The sequence below is a fragment of the Bos indicus genome, chromosome X, assembly GCF_029378745.1.
Source record: "Bos indicus isolate NIAB-ARS_2022 breed Sahiwal x Tharparkar chromosome X, NIAB-ARS_B.indTharparkar_mat_pri_1.0, whole genome shotgun sequence".
In the NCBI taxonomy this organism is placed as follows: domain Eukaryota; kingdom Metazoa; phylum Chordata; class Mammalia; order Artiodactyla; family Bovidae; genus Bos; species Bos indicus.
The window spans coordinates 118,405,257-118,426,054 of record NC_091789.1 but is presented as its reverse complement, the minus strand read 5'-3'; the positions used below and the strand labels follow the sequence as shown (position 1 = coordinate 118,426,054).

The following is a 20,798-nucleotide window of genomic DNA, read 5'->3' as shown; positions in this document are numbered from 1 at the left end:
TCAAAATTGTGATGAATTAAAAAAGAACATAAAAATGAGTAGAAAATACTTAAAGAGTAAATTCACGCCATGTACACACACTGCCTTTTTAATATTTTGCAAGTTGTCTAAATGGCTGAATTTGGGATGGTTGCATTCAATTATTTCTGTCATCCAAGCAATTGAAATGGATCAACAGAACAAGAATCACTTCAATTTATTAGTGATTCGTTCAAACTGTCCTGAAAATATTCGTTTGCTAGGTTATCTGAACTGAGAATAAAGGTAGATGATAGGATATCAAAAATAAACATGAGATTCATTCTCTCTTTCTCTTCCTCTCTCCCTCTCTCTCTGTCTCATATGCTTTGTTAGCATTTCAGGTTACTGGAAACTGTATAGTAACATAACCATTTTTAAAATTTCTGTTGCAATAAGCAATTTGAAAGTTCTTGATCAGGAAACAGATTACAACACTAATATCTTAATGTTAGTACATTTACCTCTATCACAATATTAATGCAGTATCTTTAGCCTCATTTATATGCTAATATTTATTTACTAATATTGGTAACCTTTTTACCCACATAGAAAGTTTTCATCTATTTATTTTGCTATGTATTACAAAGTACTGCCTCCCTGCCCCTCAAAGATCTTTCTTATATAGTAGCAATGATAAATTTGAGGATGCCTCCAGATACTCAGCTAAAGTAATCGTAACTCAAATGCATTAAATTATATTAAAGTGGCAATAGACAGTCAATGCTATTTTCTGTTCTAATCAATGCTAATCAAAGTATATATTTAAATAATTTAACACAATATTTCCCAAATTCCTTTACTAAAAGGTTGTGCTGAATATACATTAAGCAAATAAGATGCCAACACTAAATCTAATGTTGCCCATTCCTTTGCTAATACAATAATGCCATCTCTAATTTACTCATTTCAACTGCAATCTACTGAAGTTCAAAATTAAAGAAATATTTTCATTATTATTACTTAACGCCATTAAATGATATAATTCGGCTCTAATGATCAAATTTTAATGCTTCCTTTAAAAAGAAACCCTGGAAAAACTGGTCTCCTGTTGATATAATAGGCTTCCCTGGTGGCTCAGACAGTAAAGTGTCTGCCTGCAGTGCAGGAGACCTGGGTTCGATCCCTGGGTTGGGAAGATCCCCTGGAAAAGGAAATGGCACCCCACTCCAGTACTCTTGCCTGGAAAATTCCATAGACTGAGGAGCCTGGTGGGCTACAGTTCATGGGGTCGCAAAGAGTCAGACACGACTGAGCGACTTCACTTTCACTTTCTTTCATTCTGTTATCATATCTGTAAAAGCAGTTGATGATATTTTCTATTTTCCATAGCAAAATAGGTAGACTAAGAACTGTTATCCAAAAAACTTGAGATTTCCTATTAGATAATTACAATTTATAATATCTCTAAAACCACTCTGCCAGAGATAACAATATTAATCAGTAATACAAAAGAATATATATATTTTGTTGCTTTGCCATCAAAAAGGCAATGGCCATTTTAATTCAATATGTACTATTAAAATACTTTAATATATGGGGAAAAAGAACATTTTGTACTGCAGAGAGTTTGGTGGTAAAGTGTGTCATGTATTTACAATAATAACTTCTACTTGAAATGTTATACACATAAGAAACACCAGTATATTTCAACCTCATTACATTCTCTGAAAACCAAGGTATTTCACAATGGGTTCTAGAAAAAAAAAAACAGTCTAAATGATATGAAATGAGTGTGCCTGTCCATAAAAAGCTCGAGTTATTTACATTAAAAAGATCCATCTGAGTTGGTTTTCTCTTTCCACTTTAGCTTAGTGTAAATTACTTATTAGCATTCTTAATGGTATCAAAATGTGATGAACGGAACAAGGATAGAAACAAAAAAAAAGCACACTACTTGCTCAAACCACCTAAAAAGAAGTCTTAAGGACTTTCTTTTACAACAAAAGCTATATATCTTCTCTTGATTACTTTCTGAAGACTAATCAACTGCATGCAGGTCAACTGAAGTCTGAAACCATTCATTCAGGAAGAAAACTTTAAAAAAGAAGAGCTAATTCTTGGAAAGGTAGGCTCTAAAAGCAACTCAAGAGCGATGCACAGATTAGCCAGGCAGAAAATAGACTCTGTGTCACCATCCTCACCCTGGGAAAATGAAGTGGATTAAAACCAAACTAATTGGCTTGTTAATGTCATTTTGAGGTCATAAATATTTCTTGAAAGCCCTAGTGTTCATCAAATTTTACTCCTGTCATTCATTTTTCATTCTAAAGTCAGTCTGGTAAACCATGGATGATGTGAGCATCATCTTGCACATCCCAGATGGAAATGACTTACTATAGTCAAAAGTCATCTAGAACTGGCATATATTTTTATCCCTGATTTTTTTTTTTTTATTTCTTTAAGAAGAGCATCTTCACTTTGCTATTCACAAGGAAAAGCTGACAAAGCACTCTTTTAATGCATAAAGTATTGTGTGGATCTGCAAACAAACCAATTTGTTTGAAACTCAGGGAAGCAAACAATGCATATGAAACCCACAAAGCACTACTGTGTGTGTCTTATAGGGAAATCATAAGAGAAAATGAATCGAATGACTCACAATAGGATATGTTTGGAAGGAGATAAACCTTTTATATCTATGAGCATAAAGACGCATAAAGTATTAAATAATTTTACCTTAGTAGTACTTATTTTTGCATATGTTAACATTTAAACTACCAGAAACAGCTCCTGAAATTGGTTATGCTAATGCCTATTGCTACTCATTTTAAAAGGCAATTCCACTTAAAACCAAACCTCAGGCCTCAAAACAACAGTTAAGGTCAAACGAAGCATACCAAAGTCGATATACACAAGATATGAAAAGCTCCAAATTATATTTCAATGACTTGTTTAATTTGTAAATCAACCCAATCAACAAAGCATATGTTTAAAATTCTAAAGACATTTTTGGGTGGGTATTTCTTTAAACCAAATGTAACTTCAATCCCCCAATAATAAATATCTCCCCAAATGCAAAGCTGAATGTTTCATTAGCCTCCTAAGGGGCATATTAGATATGAAAAGAAAATTGCTTTGAAAAATAGCCGAAATCATCATGTATAAGCTAAAGGACCAATATGTGGTTAAATAAAAATATGAACTTCTCAAAGGTAATTACTATCAGATCAGATCAGATCAGTCGCTCAGTCGTGTCCAACTCTTTGCGACCCCATGAATCGCAGCACACCAGGCCTCCCTGTCCATCACCAACTCCCAGAGTTCACTCAGACTCACGTCCATTGAGTCAGCAATGCCATACAGGGCATGCAAGAAGTCTATGAGTCTGCCAGTGTGTTAGGGAAATACACAAATGTGCATTAAAAAATTATAGCTCAATGTATTTTCAACAGATGATATCAATGATAATTAAAAGAAAAAATTACCTAAATCATTGGGATTTTTATTTTCTAATTAGTTAATCGCAAAGACAGAATAGTATCTCTTACAATCTAAGACTTAAGTCTTTGAATGCACATTTGAGTATTTCCCTAACACACTGGCGGGAACTGATAGATACCTAAAAAACATTAAGATTTATACTTAATCTTTACCTTATTGAAATCCATAAAAAAACTTTAATAAACCATTTTAGGAAATGGAATGCTCTTTGACTCGGAAGGGAGTCCTAAACAGCAAAAGTTTTCAGATCCAAGAGTTCATTGGCAAAATGAAACTATAACCAGTGGTTTGATCTTTATTAATCAGCTTGTATTTCATACTGTGTTTGGTTGACTTCAAATTGTCAGGTTTGAGGTATTTTTTCCCTTTGTTTTTAAATTTATTTATTTTTAATTGGAGAGTAATTTCTTTACTGTGTTGAGGGTGTTCCTACAAGCCTATATGATGTGCATTTTGACACATACTTGCCACTTAGGAAAATGGAATTGGGCATATCAGGCTCTTTTATGCTATAAAATACATTATTTAACTGCCTTTTTCTGATTATAGGCATATCAATCTACTTTCCAATTATGATTTGGATGTCTATTCTGGATCCGCTTACTTCACTATTCAAAGGAGGACTTAGAGATCAAAAGCCATTTTATAACTCAAGGAAAAGATATATTTTAAACTTACTATTTTATGAAAGGAGAGGGCACACACAAGAATAACTTGAGCATATATATCAGATGAAAGAAATGACCATATGCAGATTTAACAAAACAAAACAAAAAAAACTACTAACAGGCTTATCCTTCAGGTTCACACACTATAGCTCTCATCCTCAGGAACTAGAGTTCATATTTTCATTATGTCTGCATCTCTACCTCACTGGAGTATGAAAAAATACATATATTGGTACTAGGAGTTAATAGTGAAGTAACCCTCCCCCATCTTGCAAGACAAGGAAATATGATTGATACAATTTCTCCCTTAGAGCTAAACAGAGACTGGAAGGACACTGACCATCTATCTATTGAAGCAATAAGAAGAGGTTAGAGGTATGTATTATCTAAAGGAGAGGAAACATTTCTAGTATACTTAATCTGATTCCCACTTCACAAACACATTTGCATTGCTATAATTTTCCCTTCCAAAGTCCATATACAGGGGTCAATTAGATATGATTATTCTGGTTCTCTTAAATATCTCATTTATAATATCTGAGCTTCCATTTTGATTATGTCATTTTTTTAAATCTTGTTTTGTTTAAAATTAACTCCCCCACCACTATGGGTCTGCCATGAATAAGACCCACCAATAATATAGGTCTGCTATGAATAAGATAAGGCAATCAGGTTTCTAGATCTGTAACACTAAGTAATAGATTCTGGTTGATGATAAATTCACCAGTGAAAGGCTATCCTCTGAGTTATTTTGGAACTTTTCCTGATGGGACCCATGATCACCACTCAAGGATCTCCTGATTTGGGATTGATTCAATATTCCCAAGATGGAAGAATTATATAACCCTACTCAAATATCATCTTGAATTATTAATATATCACAGATAATCAATCCCACTGATACAGCTTCTCCAACTTCTGGGTTTAGAGTGTGGTAAAGCCTCAGTAAAGAGAATATAGCTTGCAATTTCAAAGAAGTTGGCAGATTAAAAAGTGCCTCATAGGCTAGAAGAAAAGCAGAGGTCAGGAATTATTATCCCTCTAATCCACATGTTTGTAGATATGACTACACAGCACCAAACATAAGGATGGAATTTACGTCCAACCAGTCCATTCTGAAGGAGATCAGCCCTGGGATTTCTTTGGAAGGAATGATGCTGAAGCTGAAATTCCAGTACTTTGGCCACCTCATGTGAAGAGTTGACTCATTGGAAAAGACTCTGATGCTGGGAGGGATTGGGGGCAGGAGGAGAAGGGGACGACAGAGGATGAGATGGCTGGATGGCATCACTGACTCGATGGACGTGAGTCTGAGTGAACTCCGGGAGTTGGTGATGGGCAGGGAGGCCTGGCGTGCTGTGATTCATGGGTTCGCAAAGAGTCGGACATGACTGAGCAACTGATCTGATCTGAATATTATAAAAATATCAATACAGTAGTAGTAGTGTTAGTTGCTCAGTCATGTCCAAATCTTTGCAATCCCATGGACTGTAGCCTGCCAGGCTCCTCTGTCCATGGGATTCCAGAGAGGAATACTGAAGTGGACTGCCATTCCCTTTTCCAGAGGATCTTCCTGATCCAGGAATCAAACCTGGGTCTCCTGCATTGCAGGCAGATTCTTTACCATTTGAGCTACAGGGAAGACCCCATAAATACAGTGCTGCCCATCAACTAAAGAAGCAGAAAAAGAATAACTAGTCAATGGAGGACTTCCCCTACAGTAACCAATTACAACAGAATCAGCACCAGGAAAAGATTCCCTGATTTAAACAGTAAACCATGTTGCCTTTTATACAGTATATGAATGAAAGTGCCAAGAGTAGCTAACTAATTACAGCCAATTCATGTATCAAATCTCTTGGTAGAAAAAGCAAAACATGAACTTTTTAGAATTGTTTGGAGACAGTGTACTCTAAACATAGTATACTTCATCTGTGAAGCATACACATTCTAAAGGCTTGTGTCTTTTTCTAAACTTTTATATTTTAGTTTCAGATATTGGGATTTGAGAACTAATATCATATGTGATGATTCATAATACATTTCAGGAAGGCAGAACATTTTAAATACACCTGGAATACAGAAAAACACAATGCACAGTTTCTAGTTTGTGCTTAGTTTGTGAAAATGTGAGGTCTGAGCTGATAAACTTTAAACTGTGCTAAAAACAGTAGCAGTTTAGAAATGCACCAACCTTCAGGATCCAGTAGTTTCTCTATGCCTAATTGATATTTGGCAATGTTGAATGCATGTTCCAGTCGTTGTGTAGCTGACTGCTGGCGAACCACACTATTCCAATCAAACAGGTCTGGCCTGAAACACACACAAATATAAAGACAAATATAAACTGATTGAAAACATTTCATGAGATTCACTTCAATTCTGATTTTTGATTGACAGACAACCCATGCCCACATTCCTTAAGAGGTGAGTGTTACTCTTCAGTACTCTTCAATGACAGTTCTCATTCAAACCAGGCACAATTATAATAGAAGATCCAGAAGAAAACAAAGTAGAATTGATTCTATCTTATCCAAGCAACAAACATGTGTTCATCTCATCCAATCTCATGGATTTAAAGACCAGCCATTTGTTGGTATCTTCTAATTCTATAAGCCCTGCCCAGATCTCCTGCCTGAACTTCAGACTCTAGATCCATCTGTTTACCCAGTATTTCTACTGAGAGTCATGGCAAGACTCAAGTGTTCAAAAATGACCTTCTGATATTCATCCCCATCACACTACCCCACCTCATCTACTTGTCTTATAGTTCTCCCTTCTTCAACAATCAATAACAAGGTCAAACTTGTAGTGCTCAGTAGAGAAACTTGGGGTCAACTTTGATGACTCTTTCACCCTCACAGAACACTTAGTTGGAAATATATCCAGCATTTGGCCACTTCACACTATCCTCAATCCAACCCCTCCTCATAGCCTGCACAGATCACTCCATTAGCTTTCTAACTGCTTCCCTCTTCCCACCCTCACCCTTGTTAATCTATTCTCAGCAGAGTTGTTGCAGTGATCTGGTAAAATGTTTCATCATAACCTTCTCAAATCCCTCCTATCGAGGGAGTAAACTTCACTGATTTAAATGTGACCTATAAGACCCTACATGTTCTGGCTCCCCATTAACTCTCTGATTTTATTTCTTGCCTCCCCCCTCATGTTCCTCAGACAGGCTAGATCATTTCCTGCATATGCACTTGCTGTTCCCTATGCCTAGAATTCTATTCCCCTAGACATTGACATGGCTTACTCTTCCACTGCCTTTGGGTATTTACTCAAAAGTCATGTTGATGAGTTCTTCCCTGCCCTCCTTCCATCTAAAATTTCACGTTGATGAGTTCCTCCCCACCCTTCTTCCATCTAAAATTGCCTGGCCCCAAAACAAGCATACATGGAATCATTTCCTATTCCTCTTTCAGTTCGGTTCAGTCGCTCAGTCGTGTCTGACTCTTTGCGACTCCATGAATCACCAACTGTCCATCACCAACTCCTGGAGTTTAAGCAAACTCATGTACATCCATCGGTGATGTCATCCAGCCATCTCATCCTCTGGCATTCCCTTCTCCTCCTGCCCCCAATTCCTCCCAGCATCAGGGTCTTTACCAGTGGGTCAACTCTTCGTATGAGGTGGCCGAAGTACTGGAGTTTCAGCTTTAGCATCAGTCCTTCCAAAGAACACCCAGGACTGATCTCCTTTAGAATGGACTGGTTGGATCTCCTTGCAGTCCAAGGGACTCTCAAGAGTCTTCTCCAACACCACAGTTCAAAAGCATCAGTTCTTCGGTGCTCAGCTTTCTTCACAGTCCAACTCTCACATCCATAGGTGACCACTGGAAAAACCATAGCCTTGACTAGATGGACCTTTGTTGGCAAAGTAATGTCTCTGCTTTTGAATATGCTATCTAGGTTGGTCATAACTTTCCTTCCAAGGAGTAAGCGTCTTTTAATTTCATGGCTGCAGTCACCATCTGCAGTGATTTGGGAGCCCCAAAAAATAAAGTCTGACACTGTTTCCACTGTTTCCCCATCTATTTCCCATGAAATGATGGGACCGGATGCCATGATCTTCGTTTTCTGAATGTTGAGCTTTAAGCCAACTTTTTCACTCTCCTCTTTCACTTTCATCAAGAGGCTTTTTAGTTCCTCTTCACTTTCTGCCATAAGGGTGGTGTCATCTGCATATCTGAGGTTATTGATATTTCTCCCGGCAATCTTGATTCCAGCTTGTGCTTCTTCCAGCCCAGTGTTTCTCATGATGTACTCTGCATATAAGTTAAATAAACAGGGTGACAGTATACAGCCTTGACGGACTCCTTTTCCTATTTGGAACCAGTCTGTTGTTCCATGTCCAGTTCTAACTGTTGCTTCCTGACCTGCATACAAATTTCTCAAGAGGCAGATCAGGTGGTCTGGTATTCCCATCTCTTTCAGAATTTTCCACAGTTTATTGTAATCCACACAGTCAAAGGCTTTGGCATAGTCAATAAAGCAGAAATAGATGTTTTTCTGGAACTCTCTTGCTTTTTCCATGATCCAGCAGATGTTGACAATTTGATCTCTGGTTCCTCTGCCTTTTCTAAAACCAGCATGAACATCTGGAAGTTCATGGTTCACATATTGCTGAAGCCTGGCTTGGAGAATTTTAAGCATTACTTTACTAACGTGTGAGATGAGTGCAAAGTTCATGGTTCACATATTGCTGAAGCCTGGCTTAGAGAATTTTAAGCATTACTTTACTAACGTGTGAGATGAGTGCAACTGTGTGGTAGTTGGAGCATTCTTTGGCATTGCCTTTCTTTGGGATTGGAATGAAAACTGATCTTTTCCAGTCCTGTGGCCACTGCTGAGATTTCCAAATTTGCTGGCATATTGAGTGCAGCACTTTAACAGCATCATCTTTCAAGATTTGAAATAGCTCAACTGGAATTCCATCACCTCCACTAGCTTTGTTCGTAGTGATGCTTCCTAAGGCCCACTTGACTTCATATTCCAGGATGTCTGGCTCTAGGTGAGTGATCACACCATGGTGATTATCTGGGTCATGAAGATCTTTTTTGTACAATTCTGTGTATTCTTGCCACCTCTTCTTAATATCTTCTGCTTCTGTTAGGTCCCTACCATTTCTGTCCTGTGTTGAGCCCATCTTTGCATGAAATGTTCCCTTGGTATCTCTAATTTTCTTAAAGAGATCTCTAGTCTTTCCCATTCTATTGTTTTCCTCTATTTCTTTTCATTGATAGCTGAGGAAGGCTTTCTTATCTCTCTTTGCTATTCTTTGGAACTCTGCATTCAAATGGGTATATCTTTCCTTTTCTCCTTTGCTTTTCACTTCTCTTCTTTGCACAGCTATTTGTAAGGCTTCCTCAGACAGCCATTTTGCTTTTTTTTGCATTTCTTTTTCTTGGGGATGGTCTTGATTCCTGTCTCCTGTACAATGTCATGAACCTCCATCCATAGTTCATCAGGCATGCTGTCTATCAGATCTAGTCCCTTAAATCTATTTCTCAATCCACTGTATAGTCATAAGGGATCTGATTTACATCATACCTGAATGGTCTAGTGGTTTTCCCTACTTTCTTCAATTTAAGTCTGAATTTGGCAATAAGAAGTTCATGATCTGAGCTACAGTCAGCTCCCATTCTCATTTTTGCTGACTGTATAGAGCTTCTCCATCTTTCACTGCAAAGAATATAATCAATCTGATTTTGGTGTCGACCATCTGGTGATGTCCATGCGTAGAGTTTTTCTTGTGTTGCTGGAAGAGGGTGTTTGCTATGACCAGTGTGTTCTCTTGGCAGAACTCTATTAACCTTTGCCCTGCTTCATTCTGTACTCCAAGGCCAAATTTGCCTGTTACTCCAGGTGTTTCTTGACTTCCTACTTTTGCATTCCAGTTCCCTATAATGAAAAGGACATCTTTTTTGGGTGTTAGTTCTAGAAGATCTTGTAGGTCTTCATAGAACTGTTCGACTTCAGCTTCTTCGGCGTTACTGGTTGGGGCATAGACTTGAATTACCATAATATTGCATGGTTTGCCTTGAAAACGGACAGAGATCATTCTGTTGTTTTTGAGATTGCATTCATGTACTGCTTTTCAGACTCTTTTGTTGACTATGATGGCTACTCCATTTCTTCTAAAGGATTCCTGCCCACAGTAGTAGATATAATGGTCATCTGAGTTAAATTCACCCATGCCAGTCCATCTTAGTTCACTGATTTCTAGAATGTTGATGTTCACTCTTGCCATCTCCTATTTGAGCACTTCCAATTTGCCTTAATTCATGGACCTAACATTCCAGGTTCCTATGCAATATTGCTCTTTACAGCATCGAATCTTGCTTCTATCACCAGTCCCATTCACAATTGGGTGTTGTTTTTGCTTTGGCTCCATCCCTTCATTCTTTCTGAGCTATTTCTCTACTGATCTCCAGTTGCATATTGGGCATCTACTATTCCTATTAGTGGCTTTATATTTTTCTCCTTAGCACTCAACATATTGTACATTTATTTAATCTTATTTATCTATCTTCTGCACTTGAATGTACAATAATTTCTGCCAGATGTGTTCACTTCAAGAAATCCAGCCTGACACACAGGAGGGGCTCAATAAGTATTTACTGACTTCACCAGAGAATGGTTGAGAACATACTATATGATTATCATTTTCCTTGATGACAGAGCAATACCAAGTCATGTAAGAGGCAGTTCTTATCTATAATGATTTTAACTATATTGAGGAAAAAAAATGTGTACATCATGAATTAAATACATCTTAAGTGTGATAAATGCAGATAATAATATATAAGGTTTTCTAAAATCTGAAGGAAAAATATAAAGTTTTTTTCTGAGGCTTAAGGGAGTCTTAAGTGGTGGTTTGGGCTTAGACTTATGAAAAGTGCTTGAGAATAGAATTTTAAATTGTGTGGCTATTAGAGAATCAAAGCTCTTAGAGAAGGAAAGAACAGAAGGTGACAGTCACTCAAGCCCTCATGGGCCTGGCTCCATTGGGAGATTTACGGTATCAAGTGGTGGGAGATAGGGTTAGGAGTGGGGATTGGGGTGAGCCAATCCTTGCAAAAGGCCTTGGCTGGTAAGGAATTACAATTTATCCCAACAACATTGGAACCCAATTGTTAAGTGCTTCATCACCTTTCCTGGATCACAGATACCTTTGAGAATCTGATGAGTTCTATGAAACTTCTACCTAGACAAAATACCTATCCATATCTTTATTTTTTTTTTAATTTTTATTGTAGTATAGTTGGTTGACAATGTTGTTAGTTTCTGCTGTACAGCAAAGTGAATCAGCCACACATATACATGTACATCCCCCTTTTTTGATTTCCTTCCTATTTATGTCACTACAGAGCACTGAGTAGAGTTCCTTATGCTAAACAACAGCTTCCAACTAGCTGTCTATTTTATACATAGTGACTGTACATAGTGTATATATGTCAGTTTCATTCTCCCAAATCATGCCAACACCTCTTTGTTCCCCCTTGGTATCCACATGTTTGTTCTCTATGTCTCTGTCTCTATTTCTGCTTTGCAAAGAATATCATCTGTACCAATTTTTTCAAATTCCACATACATGCATTAATATATGGTATTTACTTTTCTCTTTCTGACTTACTTTATTTTGTGTGACAATCTCTAGATAGAATTACAAAGAATTTTAGGAATTTGGGGTCTGTCAATGGACTCCTGCTTAAGAATTCATGCTCCACAAAGAGGATGCTACAAGGAAAGGCTTAGCTGCTATTTTCTAAAAGCAGAATTCAAAATAAACATACAACTTTATTTCTCCTCTGATTCTCATTTCTTTTTCTCTACTTGCTCCTACCCTGCTTAATTCACCAGGCTTTTGTGCACTTCTTAGTAAATATAATCTCCTCTATATACTCCAGATCACTTAAAATGACCAACAACCTTTTAGAACCTAAAATGTGTATACACACATACACACACACACACACACACACACACACACGGAGCTGTCTCTAGTCGTGTGACTGTATGAAACAAAAATTAAGTCCTAGACTATTTGGAGAAAGTTTTAACTTCACTATGCAACCTCTGCCCCATCTTCATTTCTCCTTCTCTCAGCAAGAGAAGTGGAAAAGAATATAGGTGGGAGAGTGTGGGAAACTAGTTTCTCATCTATAGCACAGTTGCTGCTGCTGCTGCTAAGTCACTTCAGTCGTGTCCGATTCTGTGCTACCCCATAGACGGCAGCCCACCAGGCTTCCCCGTCCCTGGGATTCTCCAGGCAAGAACACTGGAGTGGGCCGCCATTTCCTTCTCCAATGCATGAAAGTGAAAAGTGAAAGTGAAGTTGCTCAGTCGTGTCTGACTCTCAGCGACCCCATGGACTGTAGCCCACCAGGCTCCTCCATCCATGGGATTTTCCAGGCAAGCAGTAAACACGGTTAAATGAATATGATTTAAAAAAAAAAAGATTGCTTCCACATTTAAGCCCATTTCCCTTCATCTTCTCCCCCTTCTCCCTAGCCAGTAACTCATCACCTGGATGAGGAGTTATCTGAGCCATGTAATCTATTTGAGCTTCAGTGTTTTCATTTCAAAAAGAAGGCAATGATGTACTGAATGGTCTTTGAGGTCTCCTATGGCATTAAAATCAATCTAATAAAATGTTTTATATTATTAAAATACACCATTTATTAACACTTTAAATAACTGTGATTTTTAAATGCATAAAGAATTGTAAAACTAACCAACTGAAGAGGAAAGCCACATACTCTCCTATGCTAACCTAGACTGTAATTCATAAATAAGAATGTGTGATCAAGGATCGCCAGTCTTCTGAGAAAACTGACATACTGAATGAGATAGCATAGCCTAGTAGAGTCCTCTATGAATCCATAATCTGGGCTCTACCACATATTAACTGTGAAAATATTTCAATCAAAAGTGGAACCAGAGGATACAAAATGGAGAATTCCACACACCTGCCTTAAGAAGAATGTAATGTTAGAATTGAAAGCCTAGTTTTCTATAAATGCCTATTTTACAGAAATCAAGCCTTATCTCCCAACCAATGAATATCCACTCAGAATCTCTTCCCTTCCTTAAGGCAATGAACTTACTGCCTGCACTCCAGCTGGACTGTTCCCTCTTTGCGATCCTTGCCCATACACACAGTCTGCCCCAAACTCCCAACAGACTTACCTGTATCTCACTATATCAAGTTTCCCAAATTGCAACTCCTCTGTTATTCCTGAATAAACTCAATTTCTGATCATTTGAGACTGCCTCCTTTTATCTTTCTATTTTGGGTGACACAGTCAAATGGTCTTAGATAAATCACATAACCTTTCTGTGCCTCAGTTTCCCAATTTGTGAAATGGGGACACCAATAGTATGTATGTCATGAGAAACAGATGGGCCATTGTCCATAGAACAGTGCCTACACAGTCATAATTTCTTCAAAACACTAACTTCTATTACTTTGTTTTAAGCTTAATTATATTTATAAAATAACAGGAAAACATTTTCAATTTATAGATTCAAGCCAAGAACACCTAAACTTATAGAAGAGGTATAAATTTACAATACTGTTGATGCAAGAATAATAATATAATAACAGAATAGAAGGTGGAAGAGAAGAAGAGGAAGTATGTATAAGGATGATAATTTACTCATCCTTCTTTTCAGGTGGTTAAGAGACCTTGTCTAAACTTGATGAAAACAGGTATACAACTGTCATTTAAAGTCACACAGGCAACAACTGTAAGAATAAAGTTATAACATAGTAATGAAATCAAGAAATAGATGTGGATGAGATGTAAGATGTGTGGGCTTCACATTAAGGAACAAATCCACCTACTTTCAGAAATGAATTAATCAAGAAATAAAATATTTATAATTATGAAAACCATCAGAGAGAATAAAAGAAGTTGCCAACAGTAACCACTAGCAAGTAGAGTGTGATGGAGTAGGACTGGGGTCAGGAAGATATATTTTCTTTCTGGCCTTCTCCTCCCTGTCTAATGTCTGACTGTTTTTAAATCATGTGCTATGTTACTTCTATGGGAATAAACTAAGAAATTAGAATGAAAATTTTATTGCAACTGTATACTTAGTGCAATTTATTTGCATATTTTGAGCGTGTCTTATGTCTTGTGAAAGTCGCTCAGTTGTGTCTATTTGTGACCCCATGGACTGTAGCCTGTCAGGATCCTCTGCTCTGTCCATGGAATTCTCCAGGCAAGAATACTGGAGTGGGTAGCTGTTTCCTTCTCCAGGGGCTCTTCCCAACATTTTGGGGGATCAAACCCAGGTCACCAGCATTGCAGGCAGATTCTTTACCATCTGAGCCACCAGGGAAGCCCAGGAATAATGGAGTGGGTAGCCTATCCCTTCTCCAGTGGATCTTCCCAACCCAGGAATCAAACCGGGGTCTCCTGCATTGCATATGGATTCTTTACCAGCTGAGCTAATTATCGTTTGGTTGTTTTTCCCACAAAGTAGAATCTGGCTTTCTTTTAACTGCACTGTAGTGAACTCTGTCTTTTAATTTAATACTTTTAATTCCTTACATATTAAGAGAAAATTTAGCCTTAAAGAAAAATAAAACCACTAGCAGCCTTATCTTTGGCAAGGCTCTTTGTCAATTCCTATGCTCTTTATCAAGTTCACGCCTTTGTTCTACATAATCTCTCAATTATTGAAATCAGGACACCTCATGACATTCCTGTGTTCCAATGACAATCATCCTGAAACAAAAAGTTCAACCATTTTCTTTCTCTTTAGATAAATAATACGAACATCTGTCAGAGACAAATTGAAGACAAAGATGATTCATGAAAGAGTATTAGCAACTTAGAGAAACCTCTTGAGAAGTAACCATGTTATGTATAAAAAAGGAGTTACTGATGATTCTTTCAATATGATAGAAGAATATATCAACAGAGATATTTGGAGAGGCAAAGAGTAGGTCAGGGACAGGGAGGGAAACCTAGATATGTTTACTGCATTACTTAGAACTATATTCAGAAATCATGAAATAAAATATTAACAAATGTAGGCTGTGAACATGCTGGCAGGACTGAAGTGGTCCACTTGAAAAGGAAATGTTAACAAGCCAACAAGGACCACATAACCTGATCCTCAATATTTCTGTTCATCTGCAAATATGTACATGAACAGCAAGATCAATATGTTCTGGCTCTTACCGTGAAGCATGTGGCTGCATAAATGAACACTGCCTTATAATGCAGAATTAACATCTCTATACCCTCTCATCTGGCTTTATTGAGGCTGTGGAATATTTTTCTTCGTGTCACACGTGGGGGAAAACAACATTTTAACATTGTTTAACATGCCGACTGAGAGTGAGCCTGCCTCCCTTCCAAAATCAGGTTGCTGAGTCATTCACCTGGAAACTCAGTCTGGATGGGGTTAATTAAACCCAGCTGGAGCAAGACACCTGACAAAGATGCTTATTTAGAGAGCGTTTGCTCCCAGATTAGTAAACCAGAAAGAAAATTTATATTCTGGGCATTTCTAGAAGCAAGACTGGCACAGGAAAATGGTAGAGTAGACCCGTCGAGAAGAGTAAGATCAAAGTGAGAAAAGATAAACTGCATTGAAAATCAGGGAAGATGCAGACCAGCGGCATTTCAAACACAGTTAATAAGGCAAGCATTTGACCCTGGGGATTGGGCTGGGTAAAAGAAAAGGGTAATAAGAAAACCAAAGCAGATGTTCCTTACAGATAATGTATTATACATAGAATGTATATGAATGCATTCATTATATATAATGCATGTATTTACCGTGTTGTTTTGCTTTTTCTTGAACTGTTATTAATTCACTTACTGATCTCCTTTATAAAGAAAAAGCAAACTACTATTTTGCTATCTTAGAAAATATAATATTGCGAATACAGTTAAGGACATTTGGTTCACTATGTCACACTGAGTTCCTCTTATGAAGACCAACAGAACAACTCTCTCTGATGCTTTACAGGAATTGCTTTGCTGTTACAAGTTGTTTCTTTTGTTATTCTGAGCCCTGAGTCACAGAATTAATTGTGGTCTGCTCTCTGCCTTGGTTGCTAAGATGCTCAGAACATTTTTTAACCCATATATAGATAGATATATATATATATATATATAATATCTACATACACACACATACACGCATGCAGGGCCTTATAGTTTTTGTATCTGACAGGAGAAATGTTTCTTTTTCACATTATTAATCTGATAATGGTAATTGATTGTACTACAGGTACTCACATAAGATCTGCAACTATTTGTAATGCTAGAGTTGACGCTCATATTTAACACGTTATTTGTACAGAAAGACCAAGTCTATTCTTGGCAAAGTTAGAATGTAAATTTGATTTTCTGGCAGTCTCAGTTTCAAAGGTGCTGATCCCCTCCCCCATATCATAATCACTATCTGATAGTTTTAATATTTCAGCAGCTAAGTGATATATCACTTAAAAAACAGGATATTATTCAGAGCATCCCAATGGATGGATAGATCAATATGGTCAACATAAAAATACATTGCATTGTGGAAAATGATCTGGAACCAGCCTGGACAAAAATACATCAGTCTCTAAATTAATACTTACAAAAAATTATTCAGTGTCTCGGAAATCTCCTTACCTATGACTGTGGATGAGCGCATTCAAAGCCAAACCGTCAGACCAGCTGGTGGTAAAGTTGATGACATTAACCTGTGGATAATTACGAGTTGATTGTCGGACCCAGCTCAGGAGTATCTTCTCACTGTTGGTTTGTTGCAATCCAGCCATGATATTTTTCATTACATTTTTGACCTATGTGCGGAAAGAAATTTTCATAAGAAAATGCATGAACAAAAAGCACACAAACTTAAACCTAACTAGTTCAGCAGTGGTGATGGACTTGCGCTGATCAGAAACCCTCCCATGATGAAGGCTTGGCCAGTTATGGGCACCCAGATTCACCCACTCCTAGAAGACAGGACAAAGGTCAGTTTTCTCCCTGCCTCGAGAATGCACAGGGAGCTAGTGCTCCTTGAACAAAAGAATCTTGAAAGATCATTCTCAACAAAGTGTCTGGCATGAACCAGAGCACCAACTGCAGACAAAAATGACTGGGGTCCAACAGGTTGGCCCTGGGTTGGTTTCTGCCTTATTTGCCCCTCTGCTGGAAGCATGAAATCCTTCCCACAAAAGGTGGGTAAGGGGTCCCTTTGTGCTTGTTTTGGGCAGGGAAGTGAAAGGGCTTCAGGTCATGAAACAGACATGGTAGAACACTCAAGATGCTCACAGGCGCAGAGAAGTTAGATGGTGCTAAGCCAAAGGATGCAGTCTTGTGTGCTGGGCTCAGGAACATCTGCTGCCCCCCCTCACCCCCCACCCCCCACCGCCGGGTGGTCAGGAGGCTTGCTCCATCAGCAACTGCCACTGCTCCTCTGAGAAGTCATAGCCTCCTTCCCAACACACAGTCCCCAGACCACCTCCAGAGTCATCATCAGAATTCTCTATTTCTGCCTTGTCGCCTGTGGTCATCTCTGCAGCGTCCCCTGGTTTGAGAAATTTGGCCATGGTGAAAAAGATGAGGTTGAAGTCAAGAGCAAACAGCATGAAGGCCAAGAAAACCCAACGCCGGGGCCGCTTAGGCAGCCCCATCCCTGTTATTTCCAAACAGGCGTGATGGAGATGGCGAAACAGATGCGGGCCGCTGTGATGTCTCTTAGGAAGTCCAACACGGGTCTGCACCAGCCCTGCCACTTGTTCATCAGCCTGGCAGCAGCGAGGAGAAAATCGAGGGCCGGCAGGGACCCCAAGCAAGAGGGTGGTGAGGAAGGCAGACGGAGGCTGCGGGAGAGAAGCGACTCTGCCACGAGCAGGCAGCCTCGGAGCGAGAAGAGAAGGGAAGGCTGCCGAAACGCCGGCAGTGGGCCAGCAGGTGCACGGGACCCCTGGGTCCTGGGAGGGGGTCGGAGGTCATGCGGTGGCGTTGGTTGGGCCCCTCCTACCCGGCTCCCTGAAAGGGAGCAGAAACCTTCTGCAGCAGAAACTGCAGAAGGAGGAAAAGACCAGATTCGGTTTTCTTTTTATGAATTGGTTTCTGTCCATTTGATTCTCTCCTTGGCTCTGTGCAGGTGCAAATGCCATTCGGCAGCTGATTGTATTTCCAACTGTCATTCTTCTAACTCAGCTGACACAGAAATCCATTTTCTAGGTTTCCAGGATGCAGTTGACACCTCATTATGGGGCAGACCGTCTACATATTCTGTTAAAGGAATAATTACCAGGCTACTTCTTTAATATAAGCCAGGCCCCTTATCACATACTTGAAGCATATAAGTAAATGTGATTTGTTTTACCACCAAGGGCTTCCCTTTCAGCAAGTGTAAGGTCCATAGACTACCAACATTTGATCAGATGATGAATATTTATTGTGTATTCTAAATATGACATTTGCTTCTTCATCCACGCAGAAGTTAACAAATTCCTTTGGGGAAAATACATATTTTAACATCTCCAGTGTTAGTCATCCTTTTATGAAAGATTCAAAGCAAATTTTAGGATAGACTATTAAATCGAACTTTAAAATACTTGAAAAGGATTTAAGATGATGTTTTGTAAACGTGGTAATGATGTGAAGATGTGAAATCTCTATATACATTTATCACCATCCCTTGATAGCTAAATCTATTATGTAGGGGTGGATTATCCAGTTTTCTTAATTCCTTCCTGACCTGCTTATTTAGCCAGTTACTTAGTGAATAAATAGGTCAAATAGTTATATAAGATATGTCATTTTCCTTATCATATTTTCAAGTTATAAAATACACAGCCTCCATGTACAGAGACCATTGGATGAATCCTGTGGTGAACCAGGGTCGGGATAGCATATACTGGCTCAGGGGTTGTGATGGATTCGCACTGATCAGGCATCCCTCCCATGATGAATGGGATTCATTTGTGAAATGCTTGGCCAGACTGCCCTCTATGCACATAATGTTAAAGGACGACAGAGTATTCAATCCAAAGCTCCTTTAGCATCATTATGTCACTAATTCAGCTTATCAGCCTCAGCCTCATTGCTGTTGCTTCTACCTGGGTGCAAATGTTGCTGAGAAAAAAGAATTATTAAGGGCAATGTGAGGTAACAGTTCTTATATTCCTACATAAAAGACAGTTCCCAAGAAATCTGTATTTGAAGTAGGAAACAGAACGGCTCTATCTTGAAAGCAGGACTCCATCTTGGGCTGGACTGTGGACTTTGAGCTATATGCCCAGTATCTATGGAAACCACATACCTACTGGAAAACCAGGCCCCCAGAAGGAAGAGCCCCAGGGCTCTCCATCGCCTAAAAGAATACCCTAAACCCTAATTATCTGTGTAACCGAATAGAATCATACATTCTATTATGCTTATTGGGGTATGACCACAAGCCTATTGATAATTGTCCACTGTTAACTACCTAGGCTTAAGGCTTATGAATCATGGGTTAACTTTGATTGTATCTTTCTTTTTTCTTTGTTCAGACTAGTTTCAGGGAATTTTGGGGAAGTGGGTTTGGACACATATGCTTAAGGTAAACCGGTTGGGCTCCTTGGTTAAGAGGAGATTCTGCCTTGGGCCCGCCAGTGTAATAAACTGCACTCCACTATCTGCATTGTCCTGAGTTTGTTTCCCGGAATGCGTGGCTACAACATATTAAGGATCAACCTCAGTCAGACAAGGTTTCCCTGGTGGTTCAGTGGGTAAAGAATCTGCCTGTAGTGCAGGAAACGTGGGTTCGATCCTTGGATTGGCAAGATCCCCTGAAGGAGGAAATGGCAACCCACTCCAGTATTCTTGCAGGCATAATCCCATGGACAGAGGAACCTGGAGGGCCCCAGTCCACACAGTCACAAAGTGTCAGATAGGACCAAGTGACTAAGCACACACACACAGTCAGTGAGACTGAGCTGCTCCTAAGGTGAGTTTTGAAGCAAAAAATAAAAAGTCCCCCACCCTCAGAGCTCATTGCCCCTTAGAGAGTTATAGTTTAAATAACTGTATATGTGTGTGTGGGCGGGGGGCGGGGTGTATACAGCATTTTTTTTTAATTTAAATTTATTTATTTTAATTGGAGACTATTTACTTTACAATATTGTATTGGTTCTGCCACACATCAACATGAATCCGCCATGGGCATACACGTGTTCCCCATCCTGAACTCCCCTCCCACCTCCCTCCCCGTACCATCCCTCCAGGTCATCCCAGTGCACCACCCCCAAGGATCCTGTATCAAACCTGGACTGGAAATTCGTTTCTTATATGATATTATACATGTTTCCATGACATTCCCCCAAATAATCCCACCCTCTCCCTCTCCCACAGAGTCCAAAAGACTGTTCTATACATCTGTGTCTCTTTTGCTGTCTCGCATACAGGGTTATCGTTACCATCTTTCTAAATTCCATATATATGCATTAGTATACTGTATTGGTGGAGAAGGCAATGGCACCCCACTCCAGTACTCTTGCCTGGAAAATCCCATGGATGGAGGAGCCTGGAAGGCTGCAGTCCATGGGGTCACTGAGGGTCAGACACGACTGAGCGACTTCACTTTCACTTTTCACTTTCATGCATTGGAGAAGGAAATGGCAACCCACTCCAGTGTATTTGCCTGGAGAAT

The 20,798-nt window shown here is 39.0% G+C and overlaps 1 protein-coding gene across 9 annotated transcripts in view; it reads right to left on the bottom strand.

The window, feature by feature from the left end:
* The window catches only part of DMD (dystrophin), a 2,362,639-nt gene that overhangs the window by 1,791,855 nt on the left and 549,986 nt on the right, over window positions 1–20,798 (bottom strand). For all 9 annotated transcript variants that reach the window (XM_070783459.1, XM_070783466.1, XM_070783462.1 and 6 more), the window contains exons 6-7: window positions 16,781–16,953; window positions 6,325–6,443 (exon numbers count right to left, since the gene is read on the bottom strand). In XM_070783459.1, the coding sequence (XP_070639560.1) occupies window positions 6,325–6,443; window positions 16,781–16,953 (292 nt within the window). The remainder of the gene's footprint in view (window positions 1–6,324; window positions 6,444–16,780; window positions 16,954–20,798) is intronic.